The 18,184-nt window shown below is 46.6% G+C and overlaps 1 protein-coding gene across 1 annotated transcript; it reads left to right on the top strand.

The window, feature by feature from the left end:
- The first annotated feature begins 865 nt into the window (after nucleotides 1-865).
- On the top strand, nucleotides 866-11,771 carry LOC137437258 (protein FAM200C-like). The gene is made up of 2 exons (XM_078766252.1): nucleotides 866-1,541; nucleotides 11,674-11,771. The coding sequence occupies exons 1-2, from the start codon at nucleotides 866-868 to the stop codon at nucleotides 11,769-11,771; spliced, it is 774 nt and encodes a 257-aa protein (XP_078622378.1).
- The last annotated feature ends 6,413 nt before the right edge of the window (nucleotides 11,772-18,184 follow it).

Genomic DNA, 18,184 nt, shown 5'->3' with positions numbered 1-18,184 from the left:
CATTCTTTCCCGCTTCGCATGGTTTTTATGATCACATATTCTCTGATGTCGTGTAGGTATTTTCTTGTCCATACATGCTCACGCAACAAACATGATAGTGTATGACACCAGCGAAATACTATTGGCCGCCAATGCGGCCAATAGTACAACACTAATTTTTGTCACGTGGTGCCATTTCAACCAATCGGCTTGCAAGAATCTTTTTATGCGGGATAAAATACACTCTATTCGTGCTGGACTATTCAACGTGCCAGGTTCAACTTTACAGCCTGGCCTTGCCAGCACAGACATTGGGCAAGGTATGAACAGTCAATGTTAGCGCTGGTGTTAGTCTTTCGACATTTTGGCGTGTTGATTTCGTTATTCAAAAAGGCTTCACGTCCGGTCGGCTTCAAGATGTCGGCCTCAAAGAAAAAGTGTCGTCAGTATTCCGTTGAATACATCAAGTATGGATTCATTCCATCTCCGACGAACAAACAGTTACCGATGTGTTTGTTGTGTGGTATCACGCTGTCTAATGAAGCAATGGAACCATCTCGACTGAGCGAGCACCTGAGTAAAAAGCACAGTGATAAGGCTCGCGCAGAGGTCAGCTATTTCCAATCGCTGAAAGAGAAATTTGAGAAGCGATCCACGGTAACGACGATGTTCAAAGCCAGCCAAAAGCTCATGGATAAAGGACTGGAAGCGTCGTATAAGCTGTCATTGCTCATCGCCAGATCTGGAAAACCGTATTCAATCGGCAAACAGTTGATCAAACCAGCTGTTGGGGGAAGTGATAAAAACCGTTATGGGCCAGGATCCGAATCCAGTTCTCTCGTCGATTGCGCTCAGCAATGATTCTGTGGCCAGGCGGATTGATGAAATGTCATCAGATGTAAAAGATAAGCTGTGTAGTGAGCTGAGAAGCACACACTTCGCCATCCAGCTGGATGAGTCCACTTTGCGTGACATTGAAGCTCTGTTACTCTGCTACGTTCGCTTCATCCGTGATCAGGAAATGGTGGAAGAAATGTTGTTTGCCTGCTCTCTTCAGACCGATACGAAGGGTTCTTCCATCTTCCAAACGTTGGAGAAGTACTTTACTGATAAGAACATACCGATGGAGAACATTCTCGCTTGCGCGACAGACGGGACACCAGCGATGGTTGGCCGCCAGCGTGGTTTTATTGCGCTTCTGAAGAACCAGGTACCGTCCGTGTTCGCCATTCACTGTGTCGTGCACCGCCAGCATCTTGTAGCAAAAGCTCTCAGCACCAGACTTCATACATCACTCCAAACAGTAATCAAAGCAGTGAATAAAATCAAGGTGTTGTCTCTGCATGATCGGCTGTTTCGTCAGCTTTGCCAGGAGAACGATGAGGCATTCGAGCGGCTCCTGTTGCACACCGAAGTTCGATGGTTGTCCAAAGGTGCTTGTTTGACCCGTTTCCATGCCCTCTTCTCAACAGTAGTCGAGTTTCTGTCGGAAATTGATACGGAGCTATCGGAGAAAGTGAATGCGATTGAGCATGATGTGGCTTACCTCACGGCCATATTCAGTATACTGAATGATGTCAACAAACAACTCCAGGGTGACCATATGACGCTGATTAAAGCAAAGAAAGTGATCGGCGCGTTCGTAACCAAGGCGACTCTGCACAGGGAAACCCTCAGCCGCAGAGATATGTACCACTTTCCCCAGTTGGCAAAGGAAACTGCTGTTTCTGATGAAGAGCTGCTCGTTTATTGCAATCACCTTGAAAAGATTTGTGGAGATATGGAGCAGCGTTTCAGAGACATGCTCGAACTGTCGGTGCCAGCATGGGTGATCAACCCATTCAAATGTGACATTCAAGATGTGAAGCGCGAATTACAGGACAAAATTATCAACCTCCACAATGATGATGAGGCGAAGGCAAGATTCTCGCAGCATGAATACGGCAAATTCTGGATTCTGGAGCAGGGCGAATACCCCGCAATGTGGACAGAGGCAGAACTGCTGCTGATGGCATTCCCCACATCATACCTCGTTGAAAGAGGGTTCAGCGCCGTGATGGTGCTGCTGACCAAGTATCGAAACCGCCTTGACATTACCAAGAGGGGCGATCTGCATCTCTACCTCACTGAGATGGAGCCAGACGTTCGTAATCTCGCTGCGAGTCACCAGGCCCACCCTTCACATTAACGGTATTTGGGCCTGTGATAACAGATTCCCAGTTTGCCTCACCTGGACCTGTTCTGCTGAAACATTGTAGGTCGTGCAAAATAAAATAAAAAGCAAAGTAAAATAAAGTAAAATATTATTCAGAAAATATTTGACTTCTGTTATTTTTGCTTCCTATCTACATAAATTCTGGGTGTCCGACCACAACGATAGGACAAGGGGGGCATTGGGCCGGTCCAAGAGGGCAGAAGGGGGCGGTAGTCCAAAAAAGTTTGAGAACCACTGGTTTAAATCTTCCACTTTTGGGGGTTCTGAAATCAAAATAATTATCAATTAATAACATCGAACAAAAATCAATTAATAACCAAAATAATATTAATAAATTATTAAATAATAATGAAATTGAAGTGACTATTGTTCCGGCAATTGCCCTATTAATTCTGGGCCACTTCCAGCAACTGTCCTATTAGTTCTGGGCCACTTCCAGCAACTGCCCTATTACTTCTGGGGCACTTCCAGCAATTGCCCCATTACTTCTAGGCCACGTCCAGCACTGCCCTATTAGTTCTAGGTCACTTCCAGCAACTGCCCTATTCGTTCTGGGCCACTTCCGGCAACTGCCCTATTACTTCTGGGCCACCCTGTGTATATATTGTTACGGTCCGCGGATAAGGATGTTGTTTGCCGAGCGAAGGCACCGCGGCCGAACAGTTGTTCCCCGACTAAACCCGATTCACCCAAACGTTGGCCGTATCGCGCCACAGATATTCAATGTGGAAAAGACTAAGACGACGAATGCAAAGAGGAAGAAGAAGAAGACGTACAGAAGAGTAACGGGGTTTATTATTTACACACACATAAGCAAAAAGAGCAGTCACGATTATTTACAGGTGACATGAAAACGCAGGTGACACAGTGAAAATTACTAGCTTATACGGACTTAATTACCTACCCAGGACAGCACGAACAAAACAAACTCACGTACGCAAATGGATGGGAGGGTAGGAATCGTTTGGAGGGATGAGCAGGTGGGATCACAGGGCACAGCGAGCGGGTCCACTCCGGGCGCGAAGCGGGGAGCCGGCAGCTCCTTGTATTCGGCTTTACAGCGCACGCCGGCAGCTCCTTGTATTCGGCTTTACAGCGCACGCCGGCAGGGTCACTCGGCTGGTTGAAACGGGGCTGGTTGAAGCGGCTCTTTGTCAAAGGCTTTTCGTATCTCGCACGCAACAACGGTGCAACTCTCAACTCTCTTGGACCTCACAACCCAGCTCTCTCTTGGACCTTGTTTGCGACTCTCGTGTAAAAGCTCCTCTCCTTTCTCAGCTCATCTGCGATCTGTTGGGGAACATCCCGCAGCGGGTTATATAGGCCCCGCCCCTCAACCTTCGCGAACCTCCTTGATCTTTCTCTCCAAGTCCAACCCCTTGTTCGTGGTTGGTTGAGTGGGGCTGACTCACTCCTCCCCTCTCTGACGAGGTGGGGACCCGCCTTTCTTCCCCAACCCTGCCTCGTGGTCAATGGCGGCTTTGGAGGGGATGTAATTGGCAATCGAGGCTTGGCAATGACGAAAGGGGGAATGGAGGTTTTGGGAATGGGAATGAAGGGAATCTATCTCTTTCACCCAGTGCAATGGAGTGTCATTCTAGTGGAAGACAAGGCCTTACTCTAAAACACATAATAAGATATAAGCTACTGAACAAGGATTTTATCGTGTCCTTCAATGTGGTGCTTCATGGAATTAACTACCGGGACGCCCTTTTTACCTTTACACAACTCTGGAGGCAGGAGGGGCCATAATCCAACAATGTTACACAGCAATTTCCAATACAATACACACAATCAAAAAAATACAATCCTCATATCCGCAACAATATATATATATATATGTATATATTGATTTGGATATGAGAATGGTTTTTTTTTTTGTTGTTGTAGTGTAAATTGTTGTAAAGATCACCTTTTGTAAATGTCATGATCCTTGTAAATACCTCCGTAGTGTAAAGGTCAAAGGGCGTCTCGGTAGTTATTCCATGAAACACCACATTGCAGGACCCGATAAAACCCTTGTTCAGTAGCTTATATCTTATTATGTGTTTTAGAGTAAGGCCTTGTCTTCCATTAGAATGACACTCCATTGCACCGAGTGAAATAAGAGTAGATTCCCTTCATTCCCATTCCCAAAACCTCCATTTCCTCTTTCGTCATTGCCAGGCCTCAATTGCCATTGCCAATTACATCCCCTCCAATTGCCGCCATTGACCACGAGGCAGGGTCGGAGGAGAAGGGCGTGTCTCCACCTCGTCATAGAGGGGAGGAGTGAGCCAGCCCTGAACAACCAACCGAGCACGAGGGGTTTGGTTTGAGAGGGCGGAGGAAGAGCGTTTGGGGGAGGTTCGCAAAGGTTGAGGGGCGGGGCCTATATAACCCGCCGCGGGGCGTTCCCCAGGGAGAGATGAGTCCAAGAGAGTTGCAAAAAGGTCCAAGGCTGAGCTGAGCTGCGTGGTGAGGTACAAAGGAAAGAGCCTGGGTCGTCAGAGCAGAGCTGCGTAGAGAGGTCCATGACAAGAGCTGAGTTGGTCGTCAGGGGTGGTCAGTGGTTGCGTTGAGTGGTTACGTTGAGTTGTCGGTGGAGAAAGAGTGGTTGGACCAAGAAAGAGAGAGGAGAGAACCCGTCACGCCAGACCCCCCACCAGCGCGTCGGCTCCACCAAGCAGCTCCGACCCGTGATCCCGCGCACACGACAGGCTCGGTGGCATCAGCGGCCGTCGAGGTCCAGCCCGACGTCCCGTGCGGGATCAAGCTCCAGCCAGCTCCGTGCCGTCCTCCCCCCTCCAGCCACACACCTCCTTCCAGCAAATCCACTCTGCAATTCCCCGCGTGAGTCTGTGTCTTCGTTTGTTCTGTCCTGGGTAGTAATTAAGCCTGTTAGGTAAGCTAGTATTTCCCTGTGTCTCTAAAAGCTTCTGTATATTATTTTATTATCTTTCCTTCTCCTTGGTTACTTTGAGCCTGTAAATAGTAATAAAGAGTAATCGTATTTCAAACCTTTCTTTGCCTTCGTCTTCCTTTTCTTCACATCCGTGTCGTCTTAGTCTTTTCCCGATTGAATAGCGGTGGCGCGATACGGCCAACGTTTGGGTAAATCGGGTTTAGTCGAGGAACAACAGTTCGGCCGCGGTTATACCTCCGCTCGGTAAAAATAACATCCTAATCCGCGGACCGTAACAATATATATACTGTATATATATATGTATATATATATGTATATGTATATATATATATATATGTATATATATATATATATATATATATATATATATATATATATATATATATATATATATATTGTTGCGGATCGCGGACAGATGTTATATTGACCGAGCGGTGGTGTATTACCGCGTCCGAACAGTTACTCCCTGATTAGAACCCGATCCCGCCCAACTCACCCGATTCCACTCGAACGTTGGCCGAATCGCGCTACGCTAAATCAATGATGGAAAGGACACAACGGCTGGGGTAAATGACACGACACAAGGGGTACAGTTCTCAAGACCTCCGGAGGAGGATATAATTGGTGATGCAGAAAAGGGGTAGATTACACAGTAAGAGGTAAAGCACAGAAAAGATGGGCACTTAAACACAGTCTTATCTATTCCCGACAGACCACAGACAAACGGGACAAGACTGACTTACACGGGGATTGATTGCAGGGAAGGACAGGCAGTCGACAGCACAAGGTGCACCTTGGCTCAGGGGCAGAATCAAACACGGTCCGGTCCAGAGATGCGGGGAGGTATTGCAGCGCTCGGAGGTGGCGTCTTCTCTCTCCAAGCTGAGGGCGCATCTGACGTCACCTCCCTCTTCCTGCGCATGCTCAGCGGGGAGTGACACGCCCTCGGCTCGTTGGCCCCGCCCCAGATGGGATCGGTCCGCCGCTTCTATTGGGTGCGGGGGGTTACCGGGCTCCGCCCTTGACGAGGAGCTGACAGCGAGCCCCTGCGTGGTAACCCCGTCGGAGCACATGTTCAATGGCGGCTAACCAAGCCGGAGTGAGGACGCACACTCCCCGCGCCGCCGCCGCTGTTGTTGTTGTTGTTGTTGTACCATGAGGAAGAGCTGCGGGGAGGTATTGGGAGGTCCTAAACTTTCTAACGGTGCCATACAATCACATTCTGGTGCAACGAAGAGTCAGAATTAATGGAAACGAGTCCTTAACTGACATAGACTAAGAATAACTAGCAATATGTCCTATAGTTGTCTACGTGAGATGCGGTGGACCTGGATGCGACATTTAAGGGGGGAAATAGGGGAAGGTCGGGGCTACAGAGTGTTGTTTACAGAAAATGGGACTAGGGAATGGGGGATTGGGGATAGTTGGGAAGTATTGGGGAAATAGGGGAATATTTACAAGCGGATATGGATGGAGGCCAATCTCATATCCGCAACAATATATATATATAAATATATATAAATATATATATATATATATATATATATATATATATATATCTATCTATAATTCCAGTAATCTCTGTGTGTGTGTGTGTGTCTGTGTGTGTGTGTGTCTGTGTGTGTGTGTGTGTGTTTGTCTGTGACCGCTGTTTCTCGACAACTACCGGTCCGATATACTTGAAACTTGCCAGGTATATTGCTGGGGACCCGAGGATGTGCCTTTTCAAGGTTTGAAATTAATCGGAGAAGTAGTTACCGAGCTATGGCGATTTAGCCGTTCGCCTTGGCTTTGCGAATGGACCAAACCATTTCATGTAAATAGAGGGGAGGGGGGGGGGGTTCTGTGGTCGTTGCGAATGGACCAAACCATTTCATGTAAATAGAGGGGGGGGGTTCTGTGGTCGTTACTGCCACGTGGTTTCAAAGTTTTTTTTTGTTGTTGTTGTTTGCACGCATGTTTTTTTGCACGCACGTACGGGCACCCACGTACGGGCACGTCCTAGTATATATAAATCCATACAACAACAACATGCATTTCAAGGCCATTTTCCCTGCTAGAGCGGGGGTTAGCCTTGCGGTCCCCATGACAATCTTCTCCACTTTGCCATATTTTCTGCATCTCTCCTTGTTAACCCCCTGGCCCGCATTTCTTCTTCCACCATCTTTAGCCAAGTCTTTCTCGGTCTTCCCCGTCCTCTACTTCCTTCTACATTCATTTCCATCACTCTTCTCAACCAGTCACTTTCATCCTTCCTCAACACATGACCAAACCATCTCAACCTGTTCCTCTTTACAGCATCAATCACAGGCTCTATTCCCATCATCTTTCGCAATTCATCATTTGTCTTCCTCTCTCTCAACGATACTCCGCACATCCACCGAACCATTCGCATTTCCACCCTTTCCAGCCTTCGTTGCTGCTCTACATTCATGACCCATGTCTCGCTCCCATAAATCATAACACTTCTCACACATGCAGCATACACCTTTCCCTTCAGCTTCAACGACACTCCCCTCCTCATCAGCACGCCACTCAGTTCCCGAAACTTCTTCCATGCACATCTCACTCAAGCAACCGTTGCCGAGTCTGATCCACCTTCTCCATTCAGCATGTCTCCGAGGTAGCAAAATGTTTTCACACCTTCCAGCTTCACGCCGTCTCCAAGATCCAACTCAACATTTCCTCCATCTGCAGCTCCCTCTGTGCACACCTTACATTTGAATGTAGCTGCCACACTGGTTAATGACCCTCTCAGACCGCTACATTTTTGATGAACCCACTCAGCGCACATTGTACATTGAATGGAGTTCACTCCGACACCCTTCCTGCACACAGCACATGGCCACTTCCCAGTTATTTCCACCTCACCACATGCTTTCCCACTTGCCATCACCTTCGTCTTTCCTATATTCACCTTCAGACCTTTTGTCTCCATACATTCCTTCCACTTGTTCATCTTTTCCTTCAGTCCATCCATACTTTCCGCAATCATCACCAGATCATCTGCATACAACAACTCCCACGGTAAACCCTCCTTTACGTTCTGAGCCAGCACCTCCATCACAGCTACAAATAGTAGTGGACTTAGTACCGACCCCTGATGCACTCCCACCTTCACCTCAAACTCACCACTGTTCCTGTCCTTCGTCCTTACAGTTGTGTGCGCTCTTTTGTACATTGCCATCACTACTCTGATCAACCATTCCTCCACTTCTAACTTCCTCAATGCCCATGTCAATACATCACGTGGAACCCCATCGAATGCTTTCTCCAGATCAACAAACCCAAGAAACAACTTCTTCCTCTTCTCCATGTACTTCTCCTGCAACTGCCTCACAATAAAGAGCGCGTCTGTCGTTCCTCTTCCTGGCATAAATCCAAACTGCATTTCGTCTATCTTCACCTTCTTCCTTATCCTCCTCTCCAACAGCCTTTCCAATACCTTCATTCCATGCTCCAATAACTTTATCGCTCGGTACGAGCCACACCAGAGGGTCACCTTTCCCCTTGTATAGAGGGACGAGGGTACTCAGTTCCCAAACAACTAGAATGCGGCCTTCTTTCACCGCCAGATTACAGATCTCTGTCATTCTCTTCACACCCCAACTTCCTGCTGCCTTCAACATATCTCCCACAACTCCCGTCGGCCCTCCCGATTTTCTACTCTTCATTGCTTTTATCGCTTCCTCAACTTCCTTCTCAGTTATCTTCTCTGCCAGTCCTAAAACTGGGTTACTCTCTCTGTTGCCATCCCATTCACTCTCTGTATTCAACAGCATTTCCATATATCTTTTCCATCTTCCTTTAATTCCATCTGGGTCCACAACGATTTGTCCCACTTCAGCCTTCAAGCAACTCACCCCCATCACATCACACCTCTTTCGTTATCTGCTTTGCAATCCTGAATACCACTCTCTGACCCTCTTCCGAATCCAAGCGTTCTCCGAACATTTTCCTACATGCCTCCTGCGCCTTTGCTACCTCTTTCTTTGCAGCCTTCATGGCTGCCTTATAACTTTCATGCTCTGCTTTTTCTGCTCGCGTACCCTTCGCCTTCTGCCACTCCTTGAACTTCTTCCTCTTCTCGTCAATCCTCTTTCCAACTTCATCATCCCACCACCATGTTTCCGAGTGCCTCGGTGGTCCTTTTGTCCATCCACATACCTCACCAACGGCTCCCAACAGACTATCTTTCATTGACATCCAACCACGTTCAAGCTCAACCACATCATCCTCTACCCTACTCAGCCTCTCTTTTAATGCCTCCATTACTTTCACCTCTTTCAGCCTCCACACCTTCATTCTCGGTTGGTACTTCACCCGCCGAGCTCTCCTCACACCTTTCACCCTTATGTCACAGACAACCAAGTGGTGCTGTGAAACAGCCTCCTCCCCCGGGATCACCTTTGTGTCCCGGAGGTGCCCCCTATCTCGCCTACGCACCATCAGGTAGTCAACGGTTGTCGCCGACCCACCTGATGTGTATGTAACAAGCTTATTATCCCCTTTCTGGAACTGAGTATTACAAATCAACAAATCAGCTCCATCGGCAAACTCCAAAATCCTTTCACCTTCTCAATTTCTCACACCATATCCGTAACCCTCATGAACTCCCTCAAAACCGTCCATACTCCTTCCCACATGTCCATTTAGGTCTCCTCCTACCACAACAACTATATAAATACATACATACATCCATATACACACACATGTACATATATACGCACCGATACAAACACACATACATATATATATTATATACTTGTAAGTACTTGTAAAAGCTATTTTATATTTGAAGTTATAACCTTAACCTATAAGCAATTTACTGGTTTTCCAACTGCCCGGATCATCAGGTAGGCACCGTTCTTCATCGAGGTTTCGATCCTTTCAGCCCAGAACCTCTCCAAACACCAGATCCACATCCCTGACTGCAGGTCCACATCAGTCTTTTTGTGATAGATCACTAAGCCATTAATTAATTTTCTGAAATTTGTAGAATTTGTTTTTCACTTGGAAGTTGTGGGTTACGATGTGTAAATAAAGGTGGAACAGGTCTGATTTGATGCAATTTAATTCCAGGCTGCAAGGCAATAAAGGTGAAAAATTTGAAAGGGGGTGTAGACTTTCTACAGGCACTGTATAATACATCGTTGTTTTATAGCTCGGATAATTCCAATTGTGCTGATAGGTAAATACTAAAAACACCAGAGGCCTAAAGCCTGAGACCTATACAGACTGTAACCTTCACAAGGCCCAGGACACCTATCGGCTGCAACCTCGAGATATTTTATGATCGTTTTAACAGTCACTTAAGTTGTTCCTCTTCCTGGCATAAGTTCCTCTTCCTTCCTGGCATATGCTGAAAGGAAAACTTATAGCGAGGGCATATCCATTGTGAATATGACACTTCTGAAGATGTCTTCGGCTTATCAAAATGGCGGACGTATGATTTTATTTCAAGTTACAATTGTGGGTGGCATCAGGCCAGCTGTCCAACCAATGTGTATGTAGCGGACATACATACATGCATGCACGCATCCATATACAAAAATTCAAACACTTCCTCCATTATATATACATTATTATTATAACATAGCAGTCGTAAGAAAAGTTGAAACTTTCATGCTTGTGCCCAGAATGAACTTTATTCAACAGTACAAAAGGTGGTAAACAGCGCCATCTAGCATATAAACGAGTTGTAGCTGAGTATGCAAGTCAGGCATAAATGCTCCCGTCACTTATTTCATGTTAACTCTTAAAACTTAACATGCGACAACTTAACAAATGACAACACCCACTTCCTTAATTTCCCTGGTCACTAAAATTATAAATCCAGTCCTACCACGCTTTTACTCTGGTGCTACGCCACCACGGCTCTGACATATTTGGCATCTCAGGCCTAATATAAATAAGAGACTCAGACACAGTCATGAGACAAACATCTTTACAGACGATCTCTTTATCGGCCTTCCAGGGATTGATTTATGTGTACTTGTCCAACTAGGATCCTCTCCACCATTGCCATTCAGGATTCCACTTTGAAAGGTAGGCGCAGAGAGCAGCACTGTCTGGGGGCACAGGTGGCAGGATGAGTTTGCCTTCAGGAATCCATACGTACTGCCTTTTACTGGTTGTCATGATGGTATACTTCCGGATCTCTCAGTAGCATCCACATAAGTCCACAGTCCTCGCTGTTTGATCACAGATATCCCCATGCTAGACTAGACGGATTTATGGAAAAAGGCCATGTATAAGCTTCCAGGTGCATTTTGGGGTAAAAGTTGTAAAGTTAAAGTAAAAGAGCTGCATGTATAGGACATGATATATAAATGCTTGTTCAAAGAAATTGTCCAAAAATGGCAATTTGGCGGCCATTTTATTTATGCTAATTATAAGGTCAAAAACTCAAAATTCGGCTTGGGAACCGGGTTAATCGAATTCAGCATACCCTAATTATGTTAAAAAGTGAGGTTCCCAACTTTTATAAAAAAATGCACCTAACATTCACATTTCTCAGAAATCCGTCTAGTCTATGCTTCCATTTGTTCTAAACCTGGTAATTTCTCACCAGAACTGGTTGTCCTATGCCAAGGCCTTCCCTGTGTCGAGTGGACCATTTTCCCAGAACCACCTGGGCCTCATTCATCATTCGCACCCTATCCTTCTTAGAAAAACCAGCTGGGTTCACGATCCCCCTGCTATTCAGCAGTACGACTGGTTGCACTTTCTGTGGTGTTATATATTGTATATTGATAGGTAAACAGGGTGGTCACTTCAAGCTCAAACAGGGTTTCATCATCGACCACATCCTCCATTGTCATTTCACTTGGCTCAATAACAGCAGTTCTCACTACAGTTAGGTAGGTAGTCTCAGTAAATGGGAACCTGTCTCCAGCATCTACATTTACCAGCTGATCATGCTGGATATACCCATTAAACAAGTTCACATGTTTCACAAAACCACAAACTCTAAGTTTGGTTACTGATAGGTGGGCAAACCACAAACTTGAGTATATTTCAAAGTCAAAAGACAAGCTTATCCATTTCAAAGTCAAGGTACAAAGGTATGTCTGTAGTCAACTTATCGATTGAAGAATAAATTAACGGCAAACACAGCATCCGATATGGCATGGTACACAGCAAAGCAAGTTCTGATGATTGGCTCTTCTTTCCACCTTCCTCTTCCACTACGCTTTCCCCATTTATATTGTTATTGTTATGGGGGTAGATGAAGGAATCCCATAGTAAAGGTAGGACTGTATAATTATAACATGGACCGTGGACGTGTAGGAGAAATCTCGATGTACTTAGGTAGGGAGACTATAGCTTAAGATTGTTTATGTGTATTCACACGAGAGGTGAAGCAGTGATAATTAGTTAGGGATTAAGGTTAGTTTTCCCCAGTACGTGATATTTCCTCTGTGATTTTCCCTTTACGTTTTGCTGACATGAAAACCTCCATTAAACCACAACAACTGTCCACTGCAAGCCAGGCAGGTTCCCGGACACTAAGCTCCGCCTTAATGGACCTCATAGGCAGGCCTTGCCCAGTAGAGGTGGAGAATCAGTGGGCGGTCAAGAAGGTCGTGAGGCCATGCCCCAAAGTTCATGATTGACTGAGAGGACCATGGCATGATTTGGAAAAGAGCTTTGCCATTGGTCAGTGTGATGTCTTGGAGAAGCTTCTAGAGTGCGCTTGATTCTTGCTGAAGGAAGCAGGGTGCGTTTCTTGGGCTGGTAAAGGAGCTTAGTTTTTTTTTGGCCACTTGTGAGGAGCGCTTTTGGAGCTTTTGAGAGGTCGGATTAAGGAGGTTTTGGTGGCTGTGGTGCTCTTCGGGGGAGCTGGGAGCCGCGTTGTGCTTGCTGGCCAGGAATCGAGAGGACGTCTTGGCTGTCCGCTTCACGGCTCGGGCGCTCGTGTCGTAGGCCGGTGCCTGGGTGGTCAGGTGCGGGAAGCGTTGGACTTAGCCACCACTGCCGACCTCACCAAAGTAATCGCTGGGACTATGAGCTAGGTGCACTAAAAATACGAAATTTTTATTTTTATTACTTTTCCCATGTGTGTTCATCTTTGAGACTGTGTGGAGGGTCCCTCAAAGTAGGATTTATTTTACCTCAACATTTATTTCGATATTTTAATTCCTTCATTTGTTTTCATTAAATTATATTTGTTGAATTTACTGTCGTGTTTACTTGTTTGTGGTTTCGGAATAAACCCATGTGTTCCGTTCAAGTAAATGCTTCGCCTTCCTTCATTCCAGGTGCGACAAAAATACCGCCATTTTTTGGGCAGCCGCCTCGGGAGTAAAACTGTCTTGGTTATCCGTCATTCAGTGGTCTTAATCGCTGTGACAGGACAATATATTCTAGGAGAGAGACCATTCGCTAAAGAACCTCTCCACCCCACCTCCCTACAAAGTGCTCGCATTTGCTTGAGCTAGATGGTTCAATATCTGGCAGTAACCAGAAGTCTCTTGAGCCCTGGCGACTCTTGAGTGAGTCCCTTTTATTTAAACTTTACTCAGCTGTCAGAATAAGCATCCCACCTTAACCAACACTACGCAGTCATACATAACTTTTGGGCTTTAAAGGGTTGCATTTATGACGTTTATAAATTGAAATTGGCATCCACAACAATCTTAAGCTCTAAAGTTTAGTTTACTGTTCCACAACAATCCACAACAAAACGTTGTTGCTGTGGGATAATGGGCTAAACAAACAAACAGACACTTCTCTAATTATCATAGAGTACAGTAGTACTCCATATGGAGGGATGGCATGGAAAAAAATTGGCTACCTCATTAAATGTGTACAAGATGATTTGCTGAAAAGCTCCAAAAGAGCTACCTTTTCCACCCCTTTTTAAACCCCCACCTAACCCCAAGCCCTACCTCCTTCCAAATTTCCTTATTGAGATTTTCCTTCTGTATCCATCCTGTCCACCCCTACCTCTCATTCCTCCCCACACCCATTGTGTTGTCCAAGTCTCCCTCTATTTTGTCCTTCAAATCAGCTGGAAATGAATCAGCCTTAAAATCAGCCCTTGACTCGGACGATGGTAGTTACACCTCTCTCACATGGTTTAACACAATACTTATTTCGTAATGTATTTCCGATATATATATAATTGTTTCGGGAATGTGATGGGGGTTATAGAAGTAATTAATATAGCCTAGTTATGCCATTAGTAAATGACTCGCATATGAGCACGGTATGTATGTGGAAATGAAAAGGAACATGTTGAATAAATTATTAAAAGCTGATAATTGTGATTCCTCTCCCCCTCCGTGTCTGAACCCCCCACTCTTTTCCTTTGAAGAAATACTGACAGCCACTCCATTGAGGGTGGGTGGTTCCCACCTGGGCGTCACCCGGACATTCCGTGGCCATGCACTGAAGGGAGGAGTCAACTGACACCATGACAATCAATGGTGGGTTGTCACAGCATGAGTTGGTTCGAATGGAGAACCAATCAGCGAACAGTCGCAAGTTAATTATAGGGAGTTCAGAGTAGGATTGGCTGTGCAGACAGGGTCGGGAACAAATGTGTTGAATAGCATTAGCTGTGAGGGGGACCCCGAAGGAGTTGGACGCAGAAGCTTGAACGAGCTTGGGTGCATTATCTGTGAGAAAGCCATGCAAAGGAGTCAGACATGGATGTGACAGGCGGTATTCCATTCTCCCTCTCATTCCCACACCATGCCAGCATTCACAACACCATTTCCCCTCACGGACCAAGATACCTTGCACAAGCCATCACGTGGGAGAAAGGCTCCACATCTCCATCTTGTCATTCCCCATCTGTCCTTTCTATCTGTCGTATGACTAGATAAGGTAGCGTGTAAATCCACCGTGATATTGTGGGCACATTGGTTTTATAATTCCTCATCTTCTCCTCCTCTTCCCTTTATAAGGGGTGAGATCCAATGGTACCAAGCTTCTGCACTGCCTTGACCATGATACGCCTCCACTCCCCTCTGTCCTCAGCCAACTCTCTCCACTCTCCAAGCACTCCGACCTTATTGATATCCCACCTCGGACAATCTTCCCTTCTCAACCATGGTCTACCTCTTTTCCTCCTACCTTGTTCCCTCAACGTGTCCGCTCTCTTTGCCATTGTCTCTTCCCCGATCTGCACCAAACGTCCAGCCCATCTCAGCCGTCATTCCATCAATCTCCCCGTCAAGTTCATCTGCACATCAATCTCCTCCCTCAGTTCACCGATCCTCTTTCTATCCACCCTCTTCACTCCCATAATCCTCTTGACTCAGTTGTTCTCGCAAACCTGCAGGCTCTGTTGTTGTCTCTCTGTCAGCACCACCATCTCCACACCGTAAAGGTAGGCCTGCATTACACAAGACATCAGAACCTTTCCATTCTATCACCTTGATATATATGTCTGTCTGCCATTACCCCCTCCACCCTCGTCCACACATTCACACCCACCTGAATCCTCCTTTGCACTTCTGTCTCAGACTTACCATCCCTGTTCACTGTACCCCCTGCGCCCCCGAGATACTCAAACCTATTTCCCTGTCTGATCTCCTTCCCCTCTAACCTGCCATTCATTTATTTTCTCTGCTGCTCAACCCACATCACCTCAGTATTCTCCATACTCATCTTCATCCCATGTTTCTCAAATGCCTCCTGCCACTACCCCAGTAGTCCACATACAATATCCTCCCCAGAATACCCCTCATGTTCACCGTCCTGCTTACCTGTTCCATCGCCATGATAAACATGAGTGCACTTAGAGTGCTTTCCTGCCTCAAACCGATGTTCACTTTGAACTCTTCCAACATCCCAGGACCAACCAAAACTCTTCCCTTCATTCCCTTGTACATCCCTTCCACCAACCTAACTTCTGCTTCCGGCACTCCCACCCATCTCAGTGTCACCATCACCATCTCTCTCGGGACAGTGTTGTAGGCTTTCTGCAGTTCCACAAATCCAAATGCCATTTCACCTCCCACCTCTTCTCCACAAGCTGTTTCAGCATGAACATCCCATCTGTCATTTTCTAAAGCCATGCTGCTTTTCTCTGATCTCCATTTCCACACTCTTCGTTATCCTCCCGTACAGAATTCTCTCCAGCACCTCATCATATGACTAAGGAGCGCAATGCCCCAGTACTTCGCCGGATCTTGAGCATCACCCTTCCCAATCCATATCAGCACAATTAACTCTGTCCTCCAATCCTCTGGAATTGAACCCTCTCTCATACATACATTCAACAAACTCTTTGTCTGACTGACTCCGACTTCTCCCGCTTCAATTATAATCTCTGTACACACCTCATCAATGCCTGGCACTCTTCCCTTCTTCAGCCCCTCAATTCAGTCCGCACTTCCTCTTCTGTGAGCTCCACCACCTCCACTTTCCCTCAACATAACTCAGTAGCTCCAGCTCATGTTGCTGCCATTCCAGTTCAATAGCTTTTTGAAATATCCTTCCCACACCTTCAATACTGCCCCCTTCTTTGGCACTAGCATCCCACAACCATCATTAATTACTGCCACCGCCTTCCCCCTCCCTCCCCTCATGTCCTTGCTATCCTCATCCCTGTCACGAGCCAATTTATAGATCATCTTCTTCCCACTATCTTCTTCCAACTTGTTGTACACCTCCTCTTCCATATCATCCTCGCCTTATCCACAGCTCTCCTTACTGCTTTCTTCTTCTGCCCACACAGGTGCAGCAACACCGCATCCAGCCGCCACCCTCGATCCTCGACCTTCTCTATCTCCTTCTAAACCACCTTTTTACCAAATGCTTTCACCATTTCCTCCGTCCACCCGACCTGGTTTCTATCCTTCGACGATGCACCATTTCCTGACATCCTTCCATACAATACTTGTGCAATTGCCACAACTGTCGCTTCCTTACGACCAACAAATCCAATGTTTGTTCTACGCTGTCTACTCTTATACGTAATCTTGAGCCTTCCACGCTTTTGAAAGAATGAATGAGCAATGGCAATACCATTCCTCACCAGCAGCTTCACCAGCTCTCGGCCCCCTCTATGCCTCGTTCCCCAACCAAATTTACCAACACATTCCTCTTCACCCGGCTCCGCTACTCCCACATGCACATTAATATCCCCTCGCATCACCTCCAGATCGACCATTCCATCACCCTTTCCAGCGCATCTCTGAATTCCTTCTTATCCGCCTCAGTCCTTCCCATTTGTGGCCCATATACACACACCATTTGTATACATAACACACCCCATTTGTCCCCATATCACCACCCATGCTGTAACTGTCCGACACTCCAATCTTTCTACTCTGACCACCTGCTTGCTGATCTCTTCCTATACTATTATTCCTACGCCATTACTCCTTCCATCCCCACCCATGCGCAAAAACTTGTATCCTCCTACCAACTTCCTCACCCTGGCCCCTTTCCAATTGGTCTCCTGCACACATAATTACAACCTCCTTCTCTGAAGCATCACCACCACCTCGACCCTGCTCCTCATCCTCCTTCCCCATTGTACGCACAGTCAAGCTACCTAGCCAAACCTCACTTCTGAACCACTGCCCGCCTGGTAGAGCTATTACCATCTTCATTAATTTGGGACGCTCAGGTCATCAATCAACAGCGTTGCCTGGGCTGACCTGCTGGACCTACTAGCCAAGCCTGCTATCATAATCTTATGTATGCTCGCACACACCGCTCTTTCTCCACTCGCCCACGTACACCCTTGCCCACCCCCCTCCCTCAACACTCGACTGCTCTCCTTCACTCTCGAGGCACTCATCCCTACCTCCCCCGCTCCCAAGCACCAAACATAGCCCGATCTGCTGATTCACTCCACTAAGTACAGTGGGCTGAAGCAAGTCCACAGGCACAAGGACCAAACGTAGCCCGATCTGCTGATTCACTCCGCTAAGTACAGTGGGCTGAAGAAAGTCCACAGGTACAAGGACCAAACGTAGCCCGATCTGCTGATTCACTCCACTAAGTACAGTGGGCTGAAGAAAGTCCACAGGTACAAGGACCAAACGTAGCCCGATCTGCTGATTCACTACACTAAGTACAGTGGGCTGAAGCAAGTCCACAGGTACAAGGACCAAACG

This window comes from Myxine glutinosa, chromosome 12, assembly GCF_964187855.1.
Source record: "Myxine glutinosa chromosome 12, kmMyxGlut1.1, whole genome shotgun sequence".
Lineage (NCBI taxonomy): Eukaryota > Metazoa > Chordata > Myxini > Myxiniformes > Myxinidae > Myxine > Myxine glutinosa.
Note: the sequence above shows the minus strand (reverse complement) of the source record. Positions and strands in the feature narration are given on the sequence as shown.

Coding starts and splice junctions, on each gene's coding strand:
- LOC137437258 (XM_078766252.1), top strand. CDS start 866: ATGTCATCAGATGTAAAAGATAAGCTGTGTAGTGAGCTGAGAAGCACA. Junction 1,542..11,673: donor TTACCTCACGGCCATATTCA/GTATACTGAATG, acceptor ATTTCTCACCAG/AACTGGTTGTCCTATGCCAA.